The following is a 23,572-nucleotide window of genomic DNA, read 5'->3' on the forward strand; positions in this document are numbered from 1 at the left end:
AGGCAGTAGTAATTAAACACTGATCATCCTAGATAGTAAATATCATTGGTCTATTTTTTTACTGTATTTAATATTCTAATTGACTCCTGGCTTAGAACTATCTAAAATGGCCTCATGCATATTAAACTTCTACTCACTCATCTTATTGTTGAGAAAATTTCCATTACAGGCCCAATTGTTTTACTGTAACTACATGTTTGCTACTCTATTCCTTTCTTTCCTTTTCCAAATGCTAGATATGATTAAACTTTTAATAAATAAAGCCAAGCCTCCCTGCCATTCCTCCAGGGGCTTTTAGTGATTTTTTTTTTTAATACAGTTTATTTATTTTGTGAGAGAGAGAGCATGAGTGGGAGGGGTGGCAGGAGGGGCAGGGAGAGATTGAGAGAGAGAGAGAGAGAGAGAGAGAGAGAGAGAGAGAGAATCCCAAGCAGGCTCTGCACTGTCAGCTCAGAGCCCGACATGGGGCGGGTTCAAACTCATGAATCATGAGATCATGACCTGAACCAAAATCAACAGTCAGATGCTTAACCAACTGAACCACCTAGGTACTCTGGATTTTAGGATTATTTCCTAAATAAAAGGATAAATACTGGTAGCCCAATATATTTGTTTTAATCGAGCATTGAGGGCATAGTAAATGTGAATGGTTTTTATTTGGTAGAGACCAAATATATTTTTTAGTTGCAAGTTTAACATACATGTTTGAGAAATCAGTAAAAATCTATACAATGTAATCTTGGTTTGATAAAATATAAGTTATTGAAGGAGGAATTGGAAATCTAGCCATACTACTGAAATAAAATTGGTTCTCTGAAATAAGAATTTAATTTAGAGTCAATGATGTGGAATGCATTGTGGGGCATATCTATCAAAGAACAACCCAACAGTCATTTAGTGTTGGTCATTATTTACTACTTTCTTCCAAAAGCAATACATCCATTAAACATTTAGAAGCTTCATGGATCATTAATAATCAATCATAACTTCAGAGAATTAAAATTCTCTCTTCAAAAGTATGTAGTCAAATCCAGATTGTAGGTTTGTCAGAGCCTCATATACAGTCCTCTCCTTTCTCATGACCCTGGTCCACACAGTGTAAGGACTCGGGCCTATACTTGAACAATGAGCCACACCTAACTCCAGGTCCACCTGCGACTGAATTCCTCAGGGCCCATGGTCCCCAAATACATCTGAGTCAGAAATGTAAGCTACATTTACATAAGACTTCAAAATATCACAGGCATGAAAAGGATAAAACAGCAATGCTCCTGGGCAGGGGAAAAGAACCTATTTAAAAATTTAAAGGTGTTACAATAAAAATAGCGTGTTACCGGTATTTCTGCCCAACATGGGGAATATCTACTTTATGTGTAATTCCCCAAACAGGAAGTGAACCTCCCCACAATGAAAGGAGAAAACACAAAAGTTAAAGAAGAGTACAATGTTAGGGCTAGAAAAGATGGGTAGAAACAGTAGAAAAAGTTACCTTTGAATGGCAGGCATTTGACATTTTTGAGGGTCTAAACCTTCTTAGAAATACTATGAATACATTTTTGGAATGGGTAGGTCCTGACTGTCACAGTTGAGGTACTAATTACCAGAGAAGGCAAAGAAGGGAAGTTAAATCATCTCTTATTATAAAACTCTAAGAATTTGTCTTCATTCTTTCACTGATAAATACTGAATGTTTTCCCCATGTCAGACTGTATGCCAGGTGCTGAGAATACAATAGGAAGGAACAGGCTTAGCAATGTTCCTTCCAGAACTTACAGTCCTGGAAGGTATGGGTTCCGTCATTTGCAGACAGCAGCCATGCTTTGTAAATGACAGCGGATTTTCTACCCAAGGCACAGGATTGCGGTTTATTTCCACTTCTGTAGCTTCTAGAACTTTTTTCATAATGTAACCCTTAAGAAAAGCAGTATATCCAAAATGTGCATGCTATTTTAAATTATTCTTACATCTATTTCCCATTCCACTAGTGTAAATGATCGAGAATGTGTTCTTTCAATTTCCCTGGTGTGTATTTTGTGTTGCCTGGTTACTTCACAAGTTGAGAACTATAATGAATAATTGTCCAGGTAACACAGTTACATCACCAGAACTCTTTGCCATCACCAGGGCTCTACTTTAACACCCTCGTGTTCATACATCTATGAGTTGTCTTAAGGATCTACTATGTGCTGGATGTAAAGTTTTAGAGATGCATAAGGTATAATTTTATCAGAGTTTACACTCTAGCAATGGAAATAGACCTTATTTATACAACAAACTATAATGTTAAATAGTAAGTTCCAATAACCAGAAATCTCACTAGTATCAGACTCCTCTTCCTTATGTCTTACACCTCACTGGCTGCCATGTTGTATCACCTAACTCCCCATAACACTCTTAAAACTGTTTCTTCCTTTTATTCTTTGCCACTGACATAGTGCAGGGTCTTACTTTTTGCTTAGGTTAGTGCAAAAATCACCTACTTGGCTTTCCTCCAATCTGACTTTCATAATTTTCCTAGAGAGATCGTTTTCTAAAATGCACATTTTCACCTTCTTCAAATGCACAATTTTCCAGATCGGATTTGAACTCTTTGACTAAGCCAAAGAGGCCTTTGGGGCCTGGGCCCAGTCTCTCTGCAGCCCCCTTTCTTTCTGCTCTAGCTGGACACATGACTACAGGTAACCTGTGTCTGTGTTCAGGTTCATACCTCAGTCTTAAATGCAGGTCTCTCTGTCTGGAATGGAGGACTGTCATCTAATCCTACACAGCCTGCAAGAGTAAGCATTATCTCCTCTATGAAATTTCTTCTCTCCACCTCCACCCCCTATAATCAAAGTTAAATATCTCACCTTCATTCACAGACTCATGTCCATCCACATACCACAACACTTATCTCACGGTGTTATAATTATGGGTCTGCTTTTCCATCTGCTACCCGATATTGCTATAAGGACTTTGGGGTTAGAGATTATTTCTTTTAAATAAATAAATTAGTGTTATGGGACCACAGATGATGAATAGAATGAATGAATGGATAAATACTATGTGCACACAAAGCCATTATCCTGGCTGGGAAACAGGGAGAAAGGCAATACTCTAGTATTATAGAAGTGACATTTAAACTTGTCCTTGAAGGATGAGTAGGAATTTTCCAGACGAATGCATAACTTCCTTCTCATTTGCACAAACAAATTAAGATAGTGCTGAATTAAGTACATTAGAAATTTTGATTTGTGTAGAAGACTAGGACAAAATATATGCAATCTAACTAGCATACTTACTTGTAATACACATGGACATATGTTTTGGATGCCTGCTTATTTAGACATGTTGACTATACAGAAAGTCATCTCGCTTGCCCTGAATAAACCAGTTCTAATTTTGCTTTATCCTTGCCTACACAAATTCAATTAAACTGCTGTTCTTACTAGGAAAACTGCTTTCAAATTTTAATAAGGTTATTTAAGAAATTAAGTTAATATCATGATAACTTGCATACTATATGCATGAGCTAAGCAAAGAATAATAGATAAACATGAACCAATGAAAACTTCAGAGATTACAATTTTTCTTCTGTTGCCTTCCTCCCTCTCTTTAATATCATACATCTATATTTTTAAAGTTCATTTATTTATTTTTGAGAGAGAGAGAGAGCGAGCAGGCAAAGGACAGAGAGAAAGAGAGAGAGAGAATCCCAAGCAGACTTGCACTGTCAGTGTGGAGCCTAATGTGGGGCTTCAACTTATTAACCATGAGATCATGACCTGAACCAAAATCAAGAGTCAGGCGCTTAACGAACTGAGCCATCCAGCAGCCCCTAATATCATATACATGTTAATGTGATTTATTGGTTATTGCTTCTGATGAAAATAAAAATAAGGTTAGTCAACTTCTGAGATTTTTGCACACTGCTAAGTCTAAACCTCAGCTTTTAAAATCAAATTTTATAGTTTTAAAAGCTGAAGACATATTAGAAATCATATTTTGAATATTTTTTGAAATTATGAAGCTTAATGAGATAGCTATATTATTAGCCATTCCTTTATGTATGTGAAGACTGTAATTAGGCTCTTATGGGTCATTTCATTCAGAGATATCCACTAATTAAAAACAAAATGCCATTTTATAGTAGAAAAACACTTTGTCCCCCCTCTTTTCTGGCATTAATCTAGTCAAATAAGACCAATATTTATAAAGGTCCAGATTTAAAACTTTAAATGAAAATATATCTTGGGGCACATAGGTGGCTTAATCGGTTAAGTGTCTGACTTTTGATTTCAGCCCACATCACGATCTCGTGTCTCATGAGTTTGAGCCTCATGTCATTGGGCTCTGTGCTGACAGCAGGAAGTCTGCTTGGGATTCTCTCTCTCTCCCTCTCTCTCTCTCTCTCTCTGCCTCTGCCCTGTTCACGATCTCTCTCTCTCTCTCAAAATAAATAAATAAACTTAAAAAAATTCAAACTGAAAATACATCTTGCCAGAGTACTACAGGAAATGTCGAGGTTTATTTATTTTTTCTTTCATGGCTTACTTTTGATTTCACGACTTCGGGAATTGATGACAAGTAATCTTCATAAAAACCATTTTGAAGAAAAGATTTTTTAAATGAAATTATGGACTGCAGGAGTCTTAAATTTTCTGTAAAGGAAAAGAGAAGAGTTACCTTATGTGAACTGCAAGGTCATTTAGGAAACCCATTTGAAAGACCCCTTTATCCTAATTTATTGCTAAGTTTTTTCTAAGATAATGGCCTCATTCAATCTAAATATAAGACAAGTGAAAATTTAACCTTTCCTTGAACCATGTAGATCACAGAGTTCATTATTTTTAAAATATTCATAGATATTCTGCTTAGAGACAAAAATATTTCTAGCAAAGGTGCTATGCACTTTTGGCTCTTGTGAACTGAATATGCTTTTATTTCTGACTTTTGGATACACTGTTAGGTTGAAGTGTTTGGGGGAGAATAGATTGTATAATCACTATGACACAGACATGCCCTTCCCACCTTGATTAATTCATGCCTAGTAAACAAAGACTGCACTTAAATACTTGTTATGTTATTTGCTTACCATTAAATCTCAAAAACCTATTTTGGTGTGGGAAAAGTGAATGCATATCTCTAGAAGAATATGAGAAAATTGATATTTTCTCTTTAAAAAGGAAAAGAAACATTTGATTAAATGCCATCTTCATGGTTGTCTATGTAGGCATAAAACTGAAAATAACATGTGTAAGGGTGGAAAAGTAAAAAATAGTCTGCCACAAAAAAATGAAATCCTTTATTTATGTAATTTACACCTGCTTTTAGAAGTCTGTATTATCATTCTTCATTATTTTTTTATTACTAAGACTACTAAGGGCAAAGAAATTGTCATGAAGGGTTAGGTGAACTACTAAAAATTCTAGAAACTTGGCAAGTATGTCTGGATGGCCATAATCGTATTCTCTGTCACATCATACATTAAAGTTTTTCCAGGTCGTGAGGTGGTACTAGCGACAAGAACAAAAGTATTAATGTAATATGATTAGATATTTCCTTTATATATCAAACTACCAAACTGAAACTCATGCATATGGAAACTATCTTTTAAAATCCTTTTTCTTTATTTTTTAAACAAATGTCTTAAAAGATTTACTACTTTATAACAGAATTAGAACCGTAAGCAGCATTTTGACTACTAAGAAGAGTATTACCTTGTGATCCCCTGGCCAAATTGTCAGTGACATTTCTCGCACATGCCAAGTAAGGAATGTAAGGACTATCTGCTGATATATTTAAGAGAGCATCTTCAAAGTTTTCCAGTATTAGAAGCCTATAGAATTAGAAAAGAATATATAAATTATGTCATATAAAAACAGAACAAAGCTATTTTGTTGGGATCATTTAAGCTACTGATTGTTTGGCAGTAGTTAACTTGGGCATTGGTTGACTTGGGCAGTGGGTGACTTGGGCAGTGAGTGACTTGGGCACTGAAACACTGTGAAGTAGAACATCACCCTTCATCCAACCTACGTACACACTGGTTCTGCATCCTCTAAGCATTTACCTCTACACGGGCATTACCATTATATTTAATTATTTTAATATCCAATCATAAGTGATCTTAAGATTATTTCTAGGCACATTCATATGAAAGAAAAAATTACTGAGCAAGAGTTGTCAGATGAAATATAGGACTCCTACTTAAACCTAAATTTCAGATAAACAATGGTTTTTCTTTTTTTTCTTTTTTTAACAATGAATAATTTTTCAATGTAAGTACAACCTATGAGTCTTGTATATTTTCTTTTCTTTTTTCTCTCCCTCCCCTTCAAATCTGGCAACTCTCCTCTGGTTCTCAGTTTCTTCTCTTGTCAAATGAGAGGTAGAGGGCTGAAGGATCTGCTAATCCCATCCACGTATAACTGTCTTCAAATAAATGTGAATTTATTTAATTGTGATTAAAAAAATCTGTTAGGGAGATCTAACAGAATAATATAAGTTCCTTTCTTCCCCCTTTAAACAACCAATTCCGTGTTTCCAAATTAACCACTTTCAGGTTTTCTTCCAACCTGACTGGCATGTGAGAAGACAGCCTAAGATTTCTGAGGCATAAGTTCACATAAATAACTATGTGTGTGTTGCACATGTCCTTCCACTTCGACTACGAGGCTGCCTCACTATTTGTTTTTCAACGTCTTCCCTTAGTGTCTCCTATTGAATTTTATGTACAGGAGAGATAGAATAAATGTCAATAGCTGATTTGGGGACCATATACTTTGCATCAAAACTCACAAAACACAAATTAACTAGTTCTGTCAGATGTTTAACTTAGATTTTATTCAAATCATAATGGAAGAGACTTATTCTGGTATAGCTAGTAAACACATAGGAAAATGTTTTTATTAACATTAAAGCACTCTTAGGGTATTTAGATGTGAGTTAATACCACCAGATTCTTGAAGAACTTTAAAAAGAAAAAAATCAGGGGTGTCTGGGTGGCTGAGTTGGTTAAGCATCCGACTTCAGCTCAGGTCATGATCTCATCATTCATGAGTTTGAGCCCTGAGTCGGGCTCTGTGCTGACAGCTCAGAGCCTGGAGCCTGCTTCAGATTCTTCGTCTCTCTGTCTCTCTCTGCTTCTCTCACTCTTTTTCTCTCTCTCTCTCAAAAATAAATACACATTAAAAAATTTTTTTTAAAGAAAAAGAAAAAAATCTATGGCAAGAAAAGCTTCTAACTTGGCAGTCAGAGCACAGTTAATTGGTCATATGCCTGACCTTCATTTAAATAGAATTGATAGCCTCCACATAAAAAAAAGTTACCATTTCCAAACCCTCTTGCTTTTTCTTAGGCATTTCCTTGACCAAACTCTCTCCAGCCAATACTGTCTTTCTTTTGAGTTTGTCTTTTTCTCTGTAGTAGTTAGTATAGCATTGAGCCATTTGCACCCTGGTATAGTGCTCAACTGCAAAATATTGGCTTAACCTTCTAGGATGCAATGACACAAGGGATTCTCATGGTGAATTTTCAAGCTTAAGATAAAAGAAATAGAAGAATGTTACATGAAAACTGACCTTGAGATATTATCTAAGCCATTTCTCTTAGTTTCAGAGAGAACATTTGATTGCCAAGATTTTGGTGACTGGATTTAATATACTCCAAAAACTAAGATTCCACATCTACATGACACTGCTTTAGCATAAGCATCTAATTATTATTTTAAACAATTTAATCTGTAGTGTCTTTTGTATACAATCCTACTTACTTTCCAAGATTGTTTGCAATAAAAGATGAGCTTATGCATGTGGGCATAAGTAAGTATGCACATATGCACACACACACAGAACAATATAAATAATAACCTTAGAACAAAAATATGGAAGAGAGAGAAAAGTTATGAGGGACAGATATTTTGAGCAGCCTTCTTTAGAAAATTTTTGACTAAAAAAACTTTTATGCCAAATACTGCCACTTATTTTAAAGTGGGAATGGAAAGGAAGTCTAAAGATATCCCTTAAGTTCATCAATCTCAACAAGAGCCATCTTAAAAGTATTGAATTCTTCCTGAGAAACTGTCAGCTAGCTGTCAGCAACTACACTGTTTGTGGAATTTGTGGTCCGAAGCGCTAGTATTATCAATGCTATGGATGCCTCAAGGCTCTGATAAAGGTACCTGGTTTCAACAATAAGCATCCAGTTGTCTCAATTCTAAGGTTTTAAAAAAATATTTTTTTGATGGCTATATAGGGAATGTGTTTCAAAGACCTGCCTATCTGGAACACTGCAGCCTAGCTAGGGGGAAATTGCCCAAGGCTGCTTGACCGCTCTGGAAAGAGCACTTGGTTCAGCCACCATAGAGGAGGAGAAAGGTTGGAGCAGAAATAGGAGGTGGCTGTTTGTGGAAGGGATTTCCCTAGAATTTACCCAGAGTTGAGAGCTTTTCATTAAATGATAGAAAGTTTATAAACAACTGCACAGATCCTGTTTTAGAAAAAAAATGGCTAAAAATAAGCCCTACTATTTGATTTTATTTGTACAAATTTCCATTAGCACAGAAATACATCCTTTGGGACTAAAGTAAAAAAATTTCAATAGTATAATTTATCAGGCCCAAACAACCTTTACATAACAGGCCATCTAATCCCTAAATTTGCCTTGAGCTATAGGAATTTACTTCAATCGGCTTCTACAGGCAACCACGTGCATTCCCTATCATGATTATTACAGTTACTTCAGGGAACTGCTTACATTAATGGTCTTTAGAAGCCAAGGCTGCTGCTGTCATTTCCACTGCCTATTTCTGGGACAACATATTTACATGCCCCAATAAGAGCATGAAATTATATTATCTATAAACAGTTCTACCTATGTGGATGATAGGGAAGCAAACCAATTGTGTATTACCTTGACTGGTATAAGAAATATGATTTTTCAAAACCAAAATAAATCATAATGTGAAAAAAATGGATGCTTATCCACCTTTCATAATGAAAGACTTTAGAGAAGTTGGAAACTGGGCCTCCACCTAGATTTTCTTCAGAAACATAAGGCAACCAATGCAGACAGGACACACTGTCACAGCTGATAAAGAGACGCTCATGTGGCATTACCCAAGTGTCACTAGATAATATGAAAAAATAAATTTTGACATTACTATATTTCAACTATGTCCTTTTCTTTGGTCAGTCAATAATGGAATTTTCTGTTTCAAAGTCTTACAAATTGATAAAAGAATTATGTTTATAAATTGTGTTGATTGCTTATTCAGACAAGTTACCTACAAATTTAGAAACAAACCAACAGACCAACAGCAGAGAAAGACTTACTGAGCAGCCAGGCTGCTTGGGGACAGTAACTGCCCATCTTCCTCACTCCACACATGTGTTGTATTGTCAGGGCCACCTAAAGCAATGACATTATATAGGTGAACACTTAACACGTTTGCTTCAAGCATTTATTTTTCTTAGCAAAAAATCATCACAGGTCAAATAAATGGGAAGAAAATGCATAAAAATCTGCATAATTTTCCCCAAAGGCTTTTATAAAAGATGTCTATACTTTTTTTGTTGGAAATACTCAGGATTTTTAAAGGTAACAGAAGCCTGCCAATCAGAATAACCCCAATGGTCAAGCACATGCATTTCTAAGAAATTCTTTGTCCATTTGTCAAAACATTACATTATTTTATCTTATCCTGAAAGCTGTATGCGTAGACGACTCTTGGATACTATAATGCACATTGTCTACCACGTGATTTGTTAATCAAATGAGGCGAATTTCAGTCTTACAGGTCACTGGATTTTTTGCTTTCAGTTGTCAAGAATGAAGCCTTAGGAAACATCTGCTATCACTAATCTATATTTTCTATCTTTCAAAAAGCAGCCACTGATTTCAACTGAATGCAGCTGTGAATGCAAATTGGCTCATATTCACAGAACCATTCTGAGAGGTCTCAAATAATATGAAGGTTCAAAGTGTGGAAGGCAATTGTTAACTAATGGAAACCATATGTGAAGGTCTAATTCAACACTGCAAATTGCCCCTAGAAGTTAAATAGGTCACTGATTCAGCTTGCCACATAACATTGTATCATAAAAGAATAAGTGTGCAACAGTATTCACATGAAAAATTGAACATGAGAGTGCTTTGAATGGTTACTGTATAAATAAAAATCATAAATCCAAAGTTGTCATTCAGCCCCTCTAGAAAAGGTATCAAATCTTTCAGTCTTCTGTCAAGACACTACTTATTCCTTATAATCCAGTATATTCCAGTGGTGGGATTTTTTAACACTGATCTAATCTCTTTAAATAGGATATTTTATTACTAGTAAGCATTAATAGTTCTCTCACTGTTCCTAGTTAGTGTGTCCTGAAGCCTTCTATAAAGGTCCTACCACAAATGTATGCAATCATCCGTACTTCTCTGGTGCTGATCATGGAGTTTATTTAAATTAGCATGTGCGTGAAAAAAAAACTATCACTAAATGAAAGACTTCCTTGTCCACCTGTGTATCAGTGGTGTATGAGTAATGTTTGCACCATCCCTAGTACCTGGCACAAGGGCTTTTTCGGTTTTCCTGTTCAGCAGAGCACAATTTTACTGTGCTGCACTCAAGGTGCAGCTAATATTACTGCTCTAGCGATAAGTATGTGTCAGTGCGTTAAAGAACCAAGAATGAAGATACCCAGAATAAATAAACCTAATTAATAATGATAATACCTATTATTTGTTGTCATGTATATACAGAAGAATCAAGGATAGGGCTCTGTTGATATTTATACACTTGCAATGTAAAAATATATAAACCATTTTACCAAATTCAAATCTTGCTCAGTTTGAATTCTTACATAATGTTGAGCAGGTTTATTGGCATTTGTATACTATGTGGTTGTAGAGTTTCTCTTCCTCGTCAAGCTGTTAAAATGTGTAACTAACAGAAATTAACTTTATACATATCAATGATAGACTTGACCCTGATGTTGACTAGGGACATTTCCCATGAACTATAAAATATCTTAGAAGAGAGAATGTACTAAAGAGGCTTTAAGAAGTGGAAACCTTTACAGATCTTGAAAAAGATCCTTTTTATTTGTAGGATTAGATATGTTTGAAAATGGTACCCATAGACATAAAAAGAAATCTAGTGTACAGATAACCTCTTTCATCACTAAGGATGGCTTTGTATTTCAAGAAGTAATTTCATATAATTTACTACTTTGTAAAAAAGCAAACTTCAATTAGTTACAAAGATAATCCCTGCTCTCTACACCCAGTGTTTATAAATGGAAATACTAAAGCATATTAACCGTGAGGCAGGGATCTTCACTGGGGCAGAGCTGAGAATTAAGACAGCAAGTTAGGGGACAATCTTTCTGTTTATTAGAATCTCCATATTTTAATGGTTGCTCAGGAGTCTTCTAAAGAAAGTTGAAATGTGTTGAATCACAGACAGACAGGGATGGGAAAGGTCTATAGGAAGCAGAGTGCAAAGAGGAATGGAGGCATGCCTGTAGAAAAAGTTATGCGGGAAGGAATCTGACATGATGAATCAAACTCCACAGTGGCTGAAAGTGGGAGCTGTTCTGAGGTTTGATGGTGGCAAGTACTTTCATGACCCAAGAAATATCCTAGAATCAAGTGTGTATGTCCTAGAAAGTAAATGTGAATAAGCCCATCTGTCAAAGAACTCAAGAGGACTGGCTTGGGGACAGAGAGATCTCATCTTAGTTCAGCCACTTGCTGGGTGGTTAGCATAGGCAAAGTGCTCAGCCTCCCTGTGCCTCAGTTTAGTCTGTAAAATAGAATAATAATTCTATCTCATGGACTTATTTTAATGAGAACAGTGATTTAAGATAGTAAAGCACTTAGCATTAACACAAAAGCTACTATTTCTTAATTTCCTTCTTCAAAAGAGTGGTATGAGATTTTCAAAGCAATCTGGACCCTCTCATACATGAGAGAGAGCCCAAGCAGCTATGCTATGATACATCACCACACTCCAGCTTAACTGAGTGTAAATTCAAATGAGAAGTGTGTTCGTTTCATGGATACTGCCAAAAGTCAGGAAGACCAAGCACAACGTGGCCTGGGCATCATGGCAAGCATCTGTACTTGGGGCTAGAAACCCAAGCACTCTTAAACTAGGGTCACTGGTTCAGCCTTCAATGACAAGTTTGAGTTCACTGAAGGATTCGCAGAAATACCTAGAAGAATATTTCAAAGGCCACAAGATTTCTGCTCAAGAAGGTAGGGGTTTGGGGTTAAGGACATTCAGGAATTGATATAAATGCTACTGCTTTAATCCTCAGACTGATAAAGTCACAAGTATAGGAAATTAAAAAATAAACAAATGTAAGCACTTCAAATTTTATAAATAACAGCACATTTCTTTGATGTATTTCCTTGTCAACTTGACTGCCCAATGATATGTTTTAATACATGCCCAAATCATTAGCATATTCATAGACATGAAACATGGCCATTGGTAAATATTGAAAACTGAGCTGTTCTGTTCACCAGGGAAAGTGTTTTGATGACTCAGTTAATAAGAAATGTTGCTTCTCTGACTTCTAAGCAAGCCACTGATGAGCTTCTGTCCTTTGTAAAAATGTTTTTAACTTTATCCCTTTACTTTAAATAATTCCAAGGTGTGAATCTAAAGATGAAAAGAAAAAGAGTGGTAAGAAGAAACTTGAAATTCTCAAGTCTTCAAAATGCAAATAAAAAAATACAGAGGAAATAATTAGTGTTCATTGGTGTACAGTCTGGTTGTCTGGCCTGAACTTTTTTTTAAAGAGCAAGCATTTTTTTCCTAATGTTTGTCAAGACCATTAAATTTTACAACAATCAATCTTACAAACTAGTCATTAATTTTGTAATTGTGGATATAAAAAATGCTCTAGCTTAGCAGAAGTTGGTTTCTAAAGTATGTTAGACTGTCCAACGAGAATTCTTCAAAGCATATTGAAACTTGTTATTCATATGAAAACTAGTAGTTTAATGAGTAATAGTAAAATGAATAATCAGCTTCTGACCTGATGCTCTCAGGATACTTAACTTGTAATCCAAAGGTAGAGTCTAAATATTGGAAAGCTGGCAAAGTGAGCTGAGAAAACAGAATTCTAAACTCATTCAGAAAAGACAAATGCTAACCAAACACTGTATGTACTTGGTACTTCAAAGAGGATATTTATTCTTTATGGCCCTAAATCTTTGCCTATATGTGTCTGTGTGTATATATATCTGTGTATTTCCATGTGTGTGGTATGTAATGCTATTGTGTATATGCAAAGGTGATATTTTCTGACTCACTGGTAACATGCTATAGCTTGTCTTGCTGGGAATGACAGCAGATTTATACCAATATTCATGCTCTGATGTCCATCAAGTATTTTCAAGATGGCTGGTTGAGGGGTATATTTTTACCAATGAAAGATTCATCCTGATTAAAAAGCCAATATCTGGTAATGAGGGTAAAAATACTGCAATTCAGTGTAGGCTTTTGCTCCAAAAAGTGGTAGAAATCTTTTTGTTGAGGCTTGGTCCTAATATTTATTTTGCATACCAAGTATAAACATAGTTTTATAAGCTAAGAGAGACAATTTTCACCTAAATAAAAATCCTAAAAAGTCACGGTTTCTTTTCTAGCCATTTCTCACTTTCTTTGATTACCAAGAGATGGACATTGAGGTGAGGCATATTTGCCCACCTAAGAATAATATCGTCTATAAATGATTATTTTGGTTGCATTCTGTTTTTATATTTCTAACAGGCTTTGTGACACATAATTCGATATAGTTAGATGGAAATACAATACCTTGAGCTTGGGAGTCCAAAGTGTACAGCAGATGTTTAACAGATTTATGGAGAGTTTTGAAACCTTCGTTAGTTGTAACACGTGGATAAACCTTCTGCACTACCAGCAGTGCGCTAACGAGTCAAAAAACAATTAAACCAGATTGCATTTCAGGGTTTGCAGACAGACACAAAAGGTTATTCAAGGGGAAAATGGCTACAGTATAGAAAATTATAATGTAGAAGACAAGATGCTGCTTTTGTCTTTTGATTACTTGTTTGTTCATGCACAAAATGCCCCCAAATTTTTGAACCGGACAGAGCATTTTACATTTCCCAGATTCTAAAGACTTGGGATTCAATGGCCTAAAAGTAAGGGAGTAAAGTTCATATCAATCGTTTCTGGTAAGACTTAAAAATAAGTGGTTAGGAATAGCTACATCCAATGAAATGATGGCTTTTTTCTATTTAAGGGAAAATTTAAATATTGGAAATTATTTTTATTAAAAATCAAGCCTAGGGGCACCTGCATAGCTCAATTGGTTGAGTGTCCAATTCTTGATCTGGGCTCAGGTCATGGTCCCAGGGTTGTGCGATTGAGCCCCGCATCAGGCTCTGTGCTGAGAATGGAGCCTGCTTGGGATTCTTTCTTCTTCTGCCCCTCTGCCTCTTTTCCCCCACTTGTGTGCTCTCTCTCTTTCTCTCTCCCTCTCTCTAAATAAAAAAAAAAAATCAAGGCTAGAGAAAGGACCCCATTTCAGGAATAATAATTATTTAAGCATTTGATAAATATTTATCTTTTGCTAAACAAAGGGTAATGTTTTTGAAAAAGAAACAGAGCCTGCCCTAATTAAAGATAGCATTCTATTCTCTAAGTGGCCCATAGGCACTACTCCAGGGGTGGCTCAAAACTAATATCCAGACCAACTGACACTATTTTCCTAGAGTTTTTATGTGAGGTCTGCGATGGGGATGGCCAATCAGCAAATTCCCTTATGCTTGAGTTTATTCAATATTTTCAAAAAGCAATTTGTTTCCTAAGAAATGTCTTTTGTATCCCTTTATTGTCATTTGTACATTTAAAAAAAGCTATCATTGTACATCTGAGTGTTTCAAATACTGTGATTTATATCAATAATCAAGGGCAATGCTTTAATTTACATGAGTAGTAACTAGAACAATAGGCTTCATTAACAATCTGCCATCATGAAGTTAAATGTACACATTAGCTAATAGTTTTTCCCTATGTATCCTAGTGAACTAAAAGCTCACTCCAGTAATAGATACAGTATGTGCATATACTTTCATGGTTTTCTATGATATTTCTGAAATTTTTAATAGATTAAGATCATAATTTCAGCTTCCTATCTGTGAATAAAAGCTATATTTAGAAAAGTAAATATTGAGTGTCTTCTAGTTTCTAGTATAGTATGAGGTATACATAGAAATACATGCGTATGTATATATACAAACATGTATGTAATTTTATTTAGTCCTCTAATAATTTCTAAAGTCCATTTTATTCCCCCTGTTTTACAGTGGGAAAACTAAAGTTCAACAGTTATATAATGTATACAAGGTTATCCAGTTATTCGTAAGTACAGTTGATTTTGTCTAATTGCACAGTTTATGTTCTTTCCATTCCTCATCTTGCCTCTGTGCCCCAACATGGCTAGAGAGGAGGAGGGCAGAACGTTTCCGCAGGAGCCCACAGGCATTATCAACCTGTTATTGTGTTTGGCCGTAGAGGCATGGCTGTGTTTTTTTCTTCTCTGCTCTATACACATAGCAGTGGATACCTCAGGCATTCTATATTTGCCCTAAGAATCTCCCAGTTCTCAGACTTTGGGTTGCTTCTGAACACTTCTGACCATGGAGACAAGTTAGACTGTCTCAGGTTATAGATTTCCACTAGATTTCTCCCAACTTGGCCCTCTGCCTAACTCACCTGCTCTGTTGTTTCACTGTAACACCTTCAAAGATCGAACAGTTGGCAATCTCATTAAAGCGGTCAACATTATTGTTGTGCATATCATTAGTAAAATGTCAGTAGATTTAATTCATCTTTTTATAACACGACATTTAACTTAAAAATAATGACACTTTACCCTCATCTCTGAAATCCTTTGAACCCTTCATTGATCAAACTGCTTTTATTTTACTTCATAGATTTTTTTCCTGCTCTTTATCATATAAAAATGGAAGTTATCCAAAGACAACTTATCTTAAATTTTAAGAGTTCTCATGATTTGGATTTCAGCACAGCTTCCTCATAAATGGTGAAAATCACATATAATTTTTCCATTTATACTTCTTGATATTTTTGAGATTGCTCATTTTTGCTAATTTATGTCATAACATTAGCACTGTATAATCTAGTTTTGGTGACAGTTTAATAAGAATTTACAAGTCAAAAAATAAGAAGCTGTTGAAGGAAATGACTAAGTTTTTGTGAAGTTCATTTATCCCTATTACTTGATCAACAAGAGTAAGATAAACTAATGAGACTCTAATTTGGTACGTAGCCAATTTATGTCAGGAAATTATGACTCTTAATGACATTGTCAGCTTAATAATAATAAAAAAGAAGATTTAACTTTAAAAAAATGGTTTATAAAGGGCTCGCCAACAGAAATATAATGCCAGCCGAATGTTTAAATTTTATAGTAGTCATGTTAAGAAAACTAAAATAGATGAAATTAATTTTAATAAACTATTTTATTAAATGTAATACATCCAATATTATCACTTCAATAGCTAATCAACATAAAAATTATTAATGAAATATTTTATGTCTTTTTTCAAAATTCACCATGAATTTTACACTATGGAGCATCTGAATTTAGATGATAAATTTTCATTGAAAATATTTATTCCATATTTAGATTTCATTTCAATTATAGTTGAAATGTAGGTTCATATATCAACATGGTTCCAAACATACTAAAAGGTTTACCATTAACTGAATCAAATATCAGTGTTTAAAAGTTAAACAAAGTTAAAACTTCAGTCTTAGTCAAAATGTGGTTATCATACTAGAAAGCCATATTAGATAGCCAAGGGCTATCATATTAGAAAAAACAAGTGTATAAATAGCAATAAAAACTAAATTAAATAAGTATTGACCACTTAAAAAAAGGATTGTTTAAAGTCAAATGTCATTTACTTTATTTCTTCTGGCTATTTCTATTTTCTTTTTCATTATCATGTAGACTGGCTTACAACATTTGTAATCATTACTGGACAACCTGTTCTACTTCATAATGATATAATATGTAATAATTCTAAATTTTAAAAGAATTCAAATAGCTACAGTGCAATGCCCATCCTATAAAATTTACTTCACTAAAACAATGCCTATACTATTTTATTTACTTTTTTATTTTTAACCCTAAAGTATTTTTTGGATCTCCTACCTTCTACTAAATATTATTTTGTGGGATTTTTGTTTTTTTATTTGTTGTTTCTTAACCAAATTTAGTTGAGGTATAATACACACACAATAAGATCCACCTATTTTAGGTTATCATTCAGTGAGTTTTAACAAATGTATGTATTCATGTAGCCACCATGCTAATACAATACAAAGCATTTCAATAATCCCCAAAACATTTCCTCATGCTCCCAACAGTTGTCCTGGGATCCAGTGATCTAATTCCTAACACTATAAATTAATTTTGTCTATTTGAGAACTTCCTATAAATGGAATAATATAATATCTACACATCCAGCGGGTGTTCTTTTTTTGAGGGGGAGGGATCTGGATTCTTTTGCCAGCATAATAAATGTATTCATATTATTGTGTGACTCAGTAATCATTTGTTTTTCTTGTGGAGTAGAATTCCAATGTATAAATTATCTATAATTCTTTTGCTGTTCTATTTATGGATATTTGTTTTTCCCTCAATTTTTAGTTATTATGAATAAATCTGATGTAAACATAGCATACAAGTCTTCATGTGGGCATATGTTTTCATTTACTTGGGTAAATATCTAAGAGTAGACTGCTACATCATACGGACCTCCTGTTAACTTCATTAGAAGCTATCACACTGGGGGCGCCTGGGTGGCTCATTCGGTTAAGTGTCCGACTTTGGCTCAGGTCATGATCTCATGGTTCGTGGGTTCATGTTGGGCTCTCTGCTGACAGCCAGCTCAGAGCCTGGAGCCTGTCTTCAGATTCTGTGTCTCCCTCTCTCTCTCTGACCCTCCCTTGATCACACTGTCTCTATCTCTCTCTCAAAAAAAAAAAAAAAAAGAGAAGCTATCACACTGTTTTCCAAAGAATTCTATTTGTTCTACATTCTTGCCAACAATTGGGGCTGTCCATCTTTTAAAATTTTACCTATTCTAATGAGTGTGTAGTGATGTCTTACTGTGGTCTGATTATTATTTTGACTCTTTTTATGGCTACATTATATAATTCAAATGATTCTTTCTCCTTTGATTTACCCATTTGCTTGTTAAGACAGAATATAAATAAGAACAAGAGGATGAATAACTTGCCAAAATTCTGGGCAAGTGAAAATTACCCTAAGTGCTAAAATGAGGACCAATTTAGAAAACCAAACTTCTTAACATCTTGCCCTTCTGTAATTTAGTTATGCTATGTAATTTAGACATGCTATGGTGGAAAAAGCATAAGACTTGGATTCAGATTCCTTGACTTCAGGTCCTGCCTTTGCCACTTACCTAGCTCTAGAACCTTGGAGAAGTCATTTGAAAGAGTTTGTTTCCTTTTCTACAAAACAGGGCTATCTGTTGTCTCAATCTCAAAGCATTGTTGTGGGATCTAATGAGATTAACATAAGGGCTTATTATAAGGTCTTTGAACAAACATAAGCTCTTGGAAGCTTTCCAAAGAAGATGAGAACACTCTCTTCTGGTGCTTCAGACATTATAGATGGAATATATCATGCTCCTAATAACATATTAGAGAGGGAGCCTGCATTCTGGGGTTAGAAAACCTAGGTTTAAACCCTCCTTGTTGTATAATCATCAGATACTAATTTTCATGACCCTCTGTTACCTCATTTACAAAATAAGTATTAGTTTAGCTGTAGGATGTAACGTGGATATATAAAGGGCACAGCAAAGTGCCTGGTATGTAACAGACACACAATAATTGATGGTTGTTGATGTAGTTTATATGTGTGTGTGTGTGTGTGTGTGTGTGTGTGTTTTAAGCACATTTCCAAATTAGCTAGACAGGAGTCAAAGTCAAAACTTAAATATAAGACCATTAAGTCTTAATTGCTGGTAATAGTCTGAATTCTTTTATAAGGAAATAATCTTTAAAGGGATTTCTCCTGAGGGCACCTGGGTGGCTCAGTCAGTAAGCGTCCAACTTTGGCTTGGGTCATGATCTCACAGTTCCTGGGTTCAAGCCCCACATTGGGCTGTGTGCTGACAGAGCAGAGCCTGGAGCCTGCTTCAGATTCTGTGTCTCCCTCTCTCTCTGCCTCTCCCCTACTCACACTCTATCTCTGTGTCTCTGTCTCTCTCTCTCTCACACACACACATAAAATGAATATTTTAAAAAAATAAACATTAAAAAAATTAAATGGATTTCTCCTGCACAAATAATTTCAAATCTTTGTGTCATAAATGTCAAATAAAGTCAATCTAATATGCAGCTTTAGAAAGGTCATGTATAGGCTGGCTGCACATGAGGGAAGCCAACCCCACAGGGGTAGCTCGATTCAAAACTCCAACCAACAGACTGTTTTATATTGGATGGTATCAAAGGAATAGTTTATTCTTGGGCAGTTTAAATGCTAAATGCACAGAGTTCTGGTTTTCCCTGAATGAGCCAGAGCCAATGTTCTAATCTATGACTGGTCCTGTCACACACCTTTTTCAGAAGCTGCAATATCAACTGACAATACATTTGTTAACTTCGTGTTCCTCCTCGCTTCTTCACGTACACTTGGATAACCCTGACAGGCACACTGTGTTTTGTTTTCTTTGCTTAACTAATACCTTCATCTTCATTGCTAAAATTTGCAATAAGGTGCTGAAGGATTTCTGCTCCATGTTTAAATTACTTACCTACCAGTGATCCTCACAGATAACATTCCAAAAAAAAAAAAAAGACTTCTTTGTGAACAGTAATGTCCCACTTGATTCTCATATTTTCTTACCTGTTTGCATTTCGAAGAACATCAAGCAGATTGCTCAGTGTCGTCTCATTCTGGAACACATTTGGGAAACTAGAAAGGAGCTGCCACACAGCTGCCTGCTCTTGTACTTGTGAGAAGAAGGACAGCACTTTGACCATTTCCTGAAATACTGTCTTCTGGTTGTTGGAATCACTTGATATCTTATAAAATGACAAACAGTACAAAATGAGAGTTTGGCATTTGTAATCACATGGCTTAATGTTTTTGAAAGAATGAAAAATTTAGAGTTTCACATAATTTTTTCCTGATTTGCATACAATATGAAATCATCCTATACTTTGAAAAATTATAACCATTTCTAATATACTTAAACATAATTGGATTTTTTTTCCTGTACCTTGAGAAACTGGCATATTTCAAGCTTGGTTAACAGAGCTACATTTATTTATACAAAATATTTTAAATTGCATTTATTAATTTCTTAAAATGAAATTGGGTTCTAGTAATATTTTTGTTTTTCCCTAGGATATCTGGTTTAGGAGTTACAGAGATATCTTCTCTATATCCATTAGTAGACTTTATATTATTTATTATTTGGGTTTGGAACCCTTAAAACTATATGTATTTACTGTTATAATTACACATACATACATACATACTTAATGGAATAAAATATTTCCAACATTTTGTTGCCATATCAGGAACTTTAATTATAATAAATGATTTATGTAGTCAGTGAATCTATATAATAATCACATCTTATAAGCAAACAAATAACAAAAACCATGGCTTCTGCTCTTGCTCTGGATCACAGGACCCAGGTAGTACTTTCAAAGTAAAGTATTTCTTCATTATATTCCCACCCAAAGTAATTTTCTTAATAAACTCATTCACACTGGTAAAGTCAGTCTTTTATTCAGTTGTACTTCAGGTTCTTTCATGCTGAGAATGTGATTTTGAACAATATATTCTTAAGCACACATTCTACTCTACATGACTGCTGAATTGTTAAGAAAGCATTTTAAGTGCTCTAAGTTGGATTGGAGTTATTATAACACTGTCTCTAATCTGGTTTATTTGGAAAACTCAGATTACTAAAGGTAATTCAAGCACTCTGAACTTAACAAAAATTAGAATAAAATTCAGAGAACCAAGAGGAAAATATCAGAAGTGGACATGTTTCATTTATTCCTGGTTATGAAATTCCAAGAAAATTCTGAATTTTTTTGTGAGCTTTCACTGTATGTGGGGTTTCATTAAATTTGCATATCATAGTGTTAAGAATAGTGTATAAAAGTGGCCATTACCACTATACAGTAAATGTCCTTGTCTCTAATGTACACTGTTTTGGGGAGAGGAATATATTGTTTTATCAAAAATCAGCTTTTCAAAGTAGACTTGATGTTAATGAGAAAAATTAAAAAGATTACCCATTACTCTAACTTTAGAGAGTTATATGGCTCCAAAGTTTATTAAACTTATATCCTTAGTAATTTTACTAAAATATCTCAAGAGAAAACAATCTTCATTCACCATAGAGCAAAGCCATCTACAAAGATGTGTCTGTGTTAGCCAAAATGCAGTATTTTTGGTTCAGCATTGAAATCATTTCAATCCTGAACATTTAAATGGAAAACAGACATTACCTACAATTAGACATTGAGTGCGAATCTCTGTGTGAGGAACTCATGCCAAGGGTGAGCACATATTCCAGTCCACATTTCCCAGTCCATGTGGACTATGGACTTGCTCTTTGACTCAAGGTGAATTACTTTTGGATACAAGAATGGAAACAATACTTTCCTTTCATTGTTTAAGAGTTCTTGATCAAATTAAAATATTTACACTCACCTGAGAGAATTGGTTTGTTAGTTCATGGAGAGAAGACTCTAAAAAGGTCATATTGGATAGGCAAAATTTGTTAAAAACATTTTTCCCTAGAGTGGTCCAAGAGAAGGCATAATGAGCAATATAGTCCGGATAGCTCTCACACAGTTCTCTCCGAATGTCTTCTGAAGTTGAATTTTGCTTTAACAGCTAAAAATGTGTGAGAGAAGAGTGGGATAAGGATGTTAGTACACACAGATATGAAGTATTCTAGTCTTCAGGGAAATAGACTTGTTTCCACAATAGCCATTTTAAGGTCCCGCATTATAGCTACTATTCAAATAACACTAAAATATATTTGGCTTGTTTATTACAAGTTACAAGAGAATGTGTGAATGTGATCACTCTTGTCACTGTTATGATTTAAATGATTCATGTATGACTTGTTTGGTTGAACTCATCTTCTCTCTCTGACCAGAGAAACTAAATGCACACGATCTTTTCTCACAAGAATCTTCAGACTTGAAAATCTGACTTTCTCCTGGGGTTCCAGCAGCAAACTCAGGTGTCCTAACCGTGACACTTCCTGGGAAACTGGCTGCCATCTCTGGAAGACTTCCAAAGATGAGGAGCTTCTGAGTCCAAGATAAACAGTGTTTTTAATGAAGCAGACAAACATGGACTACATTTCATTTGTAAAGAAATACTTCATTTAAGAATTATGCATATGAAGAGAAAAAGAAAACATATGCATGAAAACACATAAAAGTATATAATTAATGAAAGCAGTAATTGGAAAGCACTTTCATAATGGAATCATTCTAAGTCCTCCATCTATTTCACAGTAGAGACCAGCCAGACACAGCACTAATTTCAGGTAGAATAGTGATCACATTGACCATTGTAGGTTTTTAGGTATTTACAGAGCCAGTTATACTTAGTTATAATATTTAATGGGTCCTTCCTAACAATTAATTCTTATAACCCTGTTAGGTGAGGGCCATTTAACTTTATCTTCCCCTTAAGATTATGTCACAGAAGCTGCACTCTGCCTTCTAGTGACGCAACTTCTAAGTGAATGGAACAAGACAGGATCTACTTATTCCAGGATATAGTATAAGTGCCAAGTCCTCTAGTCATTCATACATATCTCTTTCTTAACATTACATATAAACTCACTCCAAAGTGATTTCTCTACTCATTTTTGCAAGGGTTGCAGAAAGCAGTAAAGAGAAAGAAAGAGGAATCAGAGAGATTGCTGACACAGGCATCAATATGTCATCCTAATTTTGACATCCCTTCCCTGCTCCAAGTACTCTAAAAATATGTATCTATACATAGAAAATTCATTTTTGACTTATCTCCACTGGATACAGGACTCTGTGCTGCCTCACAAAATTCTGAAATTTCATTCCATACGAGAAAGAGAATTTGGGAGTTTCAACACAATAAGGTGGTATTTTTGAGAATAGCATTTTTATTCTATATATTAAAGAATTTAGCTGATCCAATTCAAGACAGTTTGCTTCTAGGAACCAATACAGAAGGAATAGAAATGTAATGAAATAACTTTCCCCCATTTACATACTGGCCTGATTTAGGGAGGCTTTAAATTGGAATTAACTGTGCATATTGGGGACTTCTTATGCCAAATAGGGTGCTTCAGGTATCTCAAATATTCCTGTTGGAACTAGACTTTCAAAATCTAGACTGAACTGAATGGGAAAGTCTTATATTTCAGTTAACACTGGTAGAATTGTCTTGATGAGTAATAGTGCCTTTCTTGGAATCCCTTTTTTGTTGTAAACTTTGACTTATTTACATAAATCAGTTTATTG

The 23,572-nt window shown here is 34.9% G+C and overlaps 1 protein-coding gene across 2 annotated transcripts in view; it reads right to left on the bottom strand.

Annotated features, from left to right (window-relative positions):
- ABCA12 (ATP binding cassette subfamily A member 12) overlaps nt 1-23,572 on the bottom strand; it is a 174,355-nt gene that overhangs the window by 77,155 nt on the left and 73,628 nt on the right. For both annotated transcript variants that reach the window (XM_077748646.1, XM_077748645.1), the window contains exons 6-11: nt 21,759-21,944; nt 19,929-20,107; nt 13,808-13,920; nt 9,315-9,390; nt 5,700-5,818; nt 4,534-4,640 (exon numbers count right to left, since the gene is read on the bottom strand). In XM_077748646.1, coding sequence (XP_077604772.1) covers nt 4,534-4,640; nt 5,700-5,818; nt 9,315-9,390; nt 13,808-13,920; nt 19,929-20,107; nt 21,759-21,944 — 780 coding nt within the window. The remainder of the gene's footprint in view (nt 1-4,533; nt 4,641-5,699; nt 5,819-9,314; nt 9,391-13,807; nt 13,921-19,928; nt 20,108-21,758; nt 21,945-23,572) is intronic.

Source organism: Crocuta crocuta, unplaced genomic scaffold (genome assembly GCF_008692635.1).
Source record: "Crocuta crocuta isolate KB4526 unplaced genomic scaffold, BGI_CrCroc_1.0 scaffold229, whole genome shotgun sequence".
In the NCBI taxonomy this organism is placed as follows: domain Eukaryota; kingdom Metazoa; phylum Chordata; class Mammalia; order Carnivora; family Hyaenidae; genus Crocuta; species Crocuta crocuta.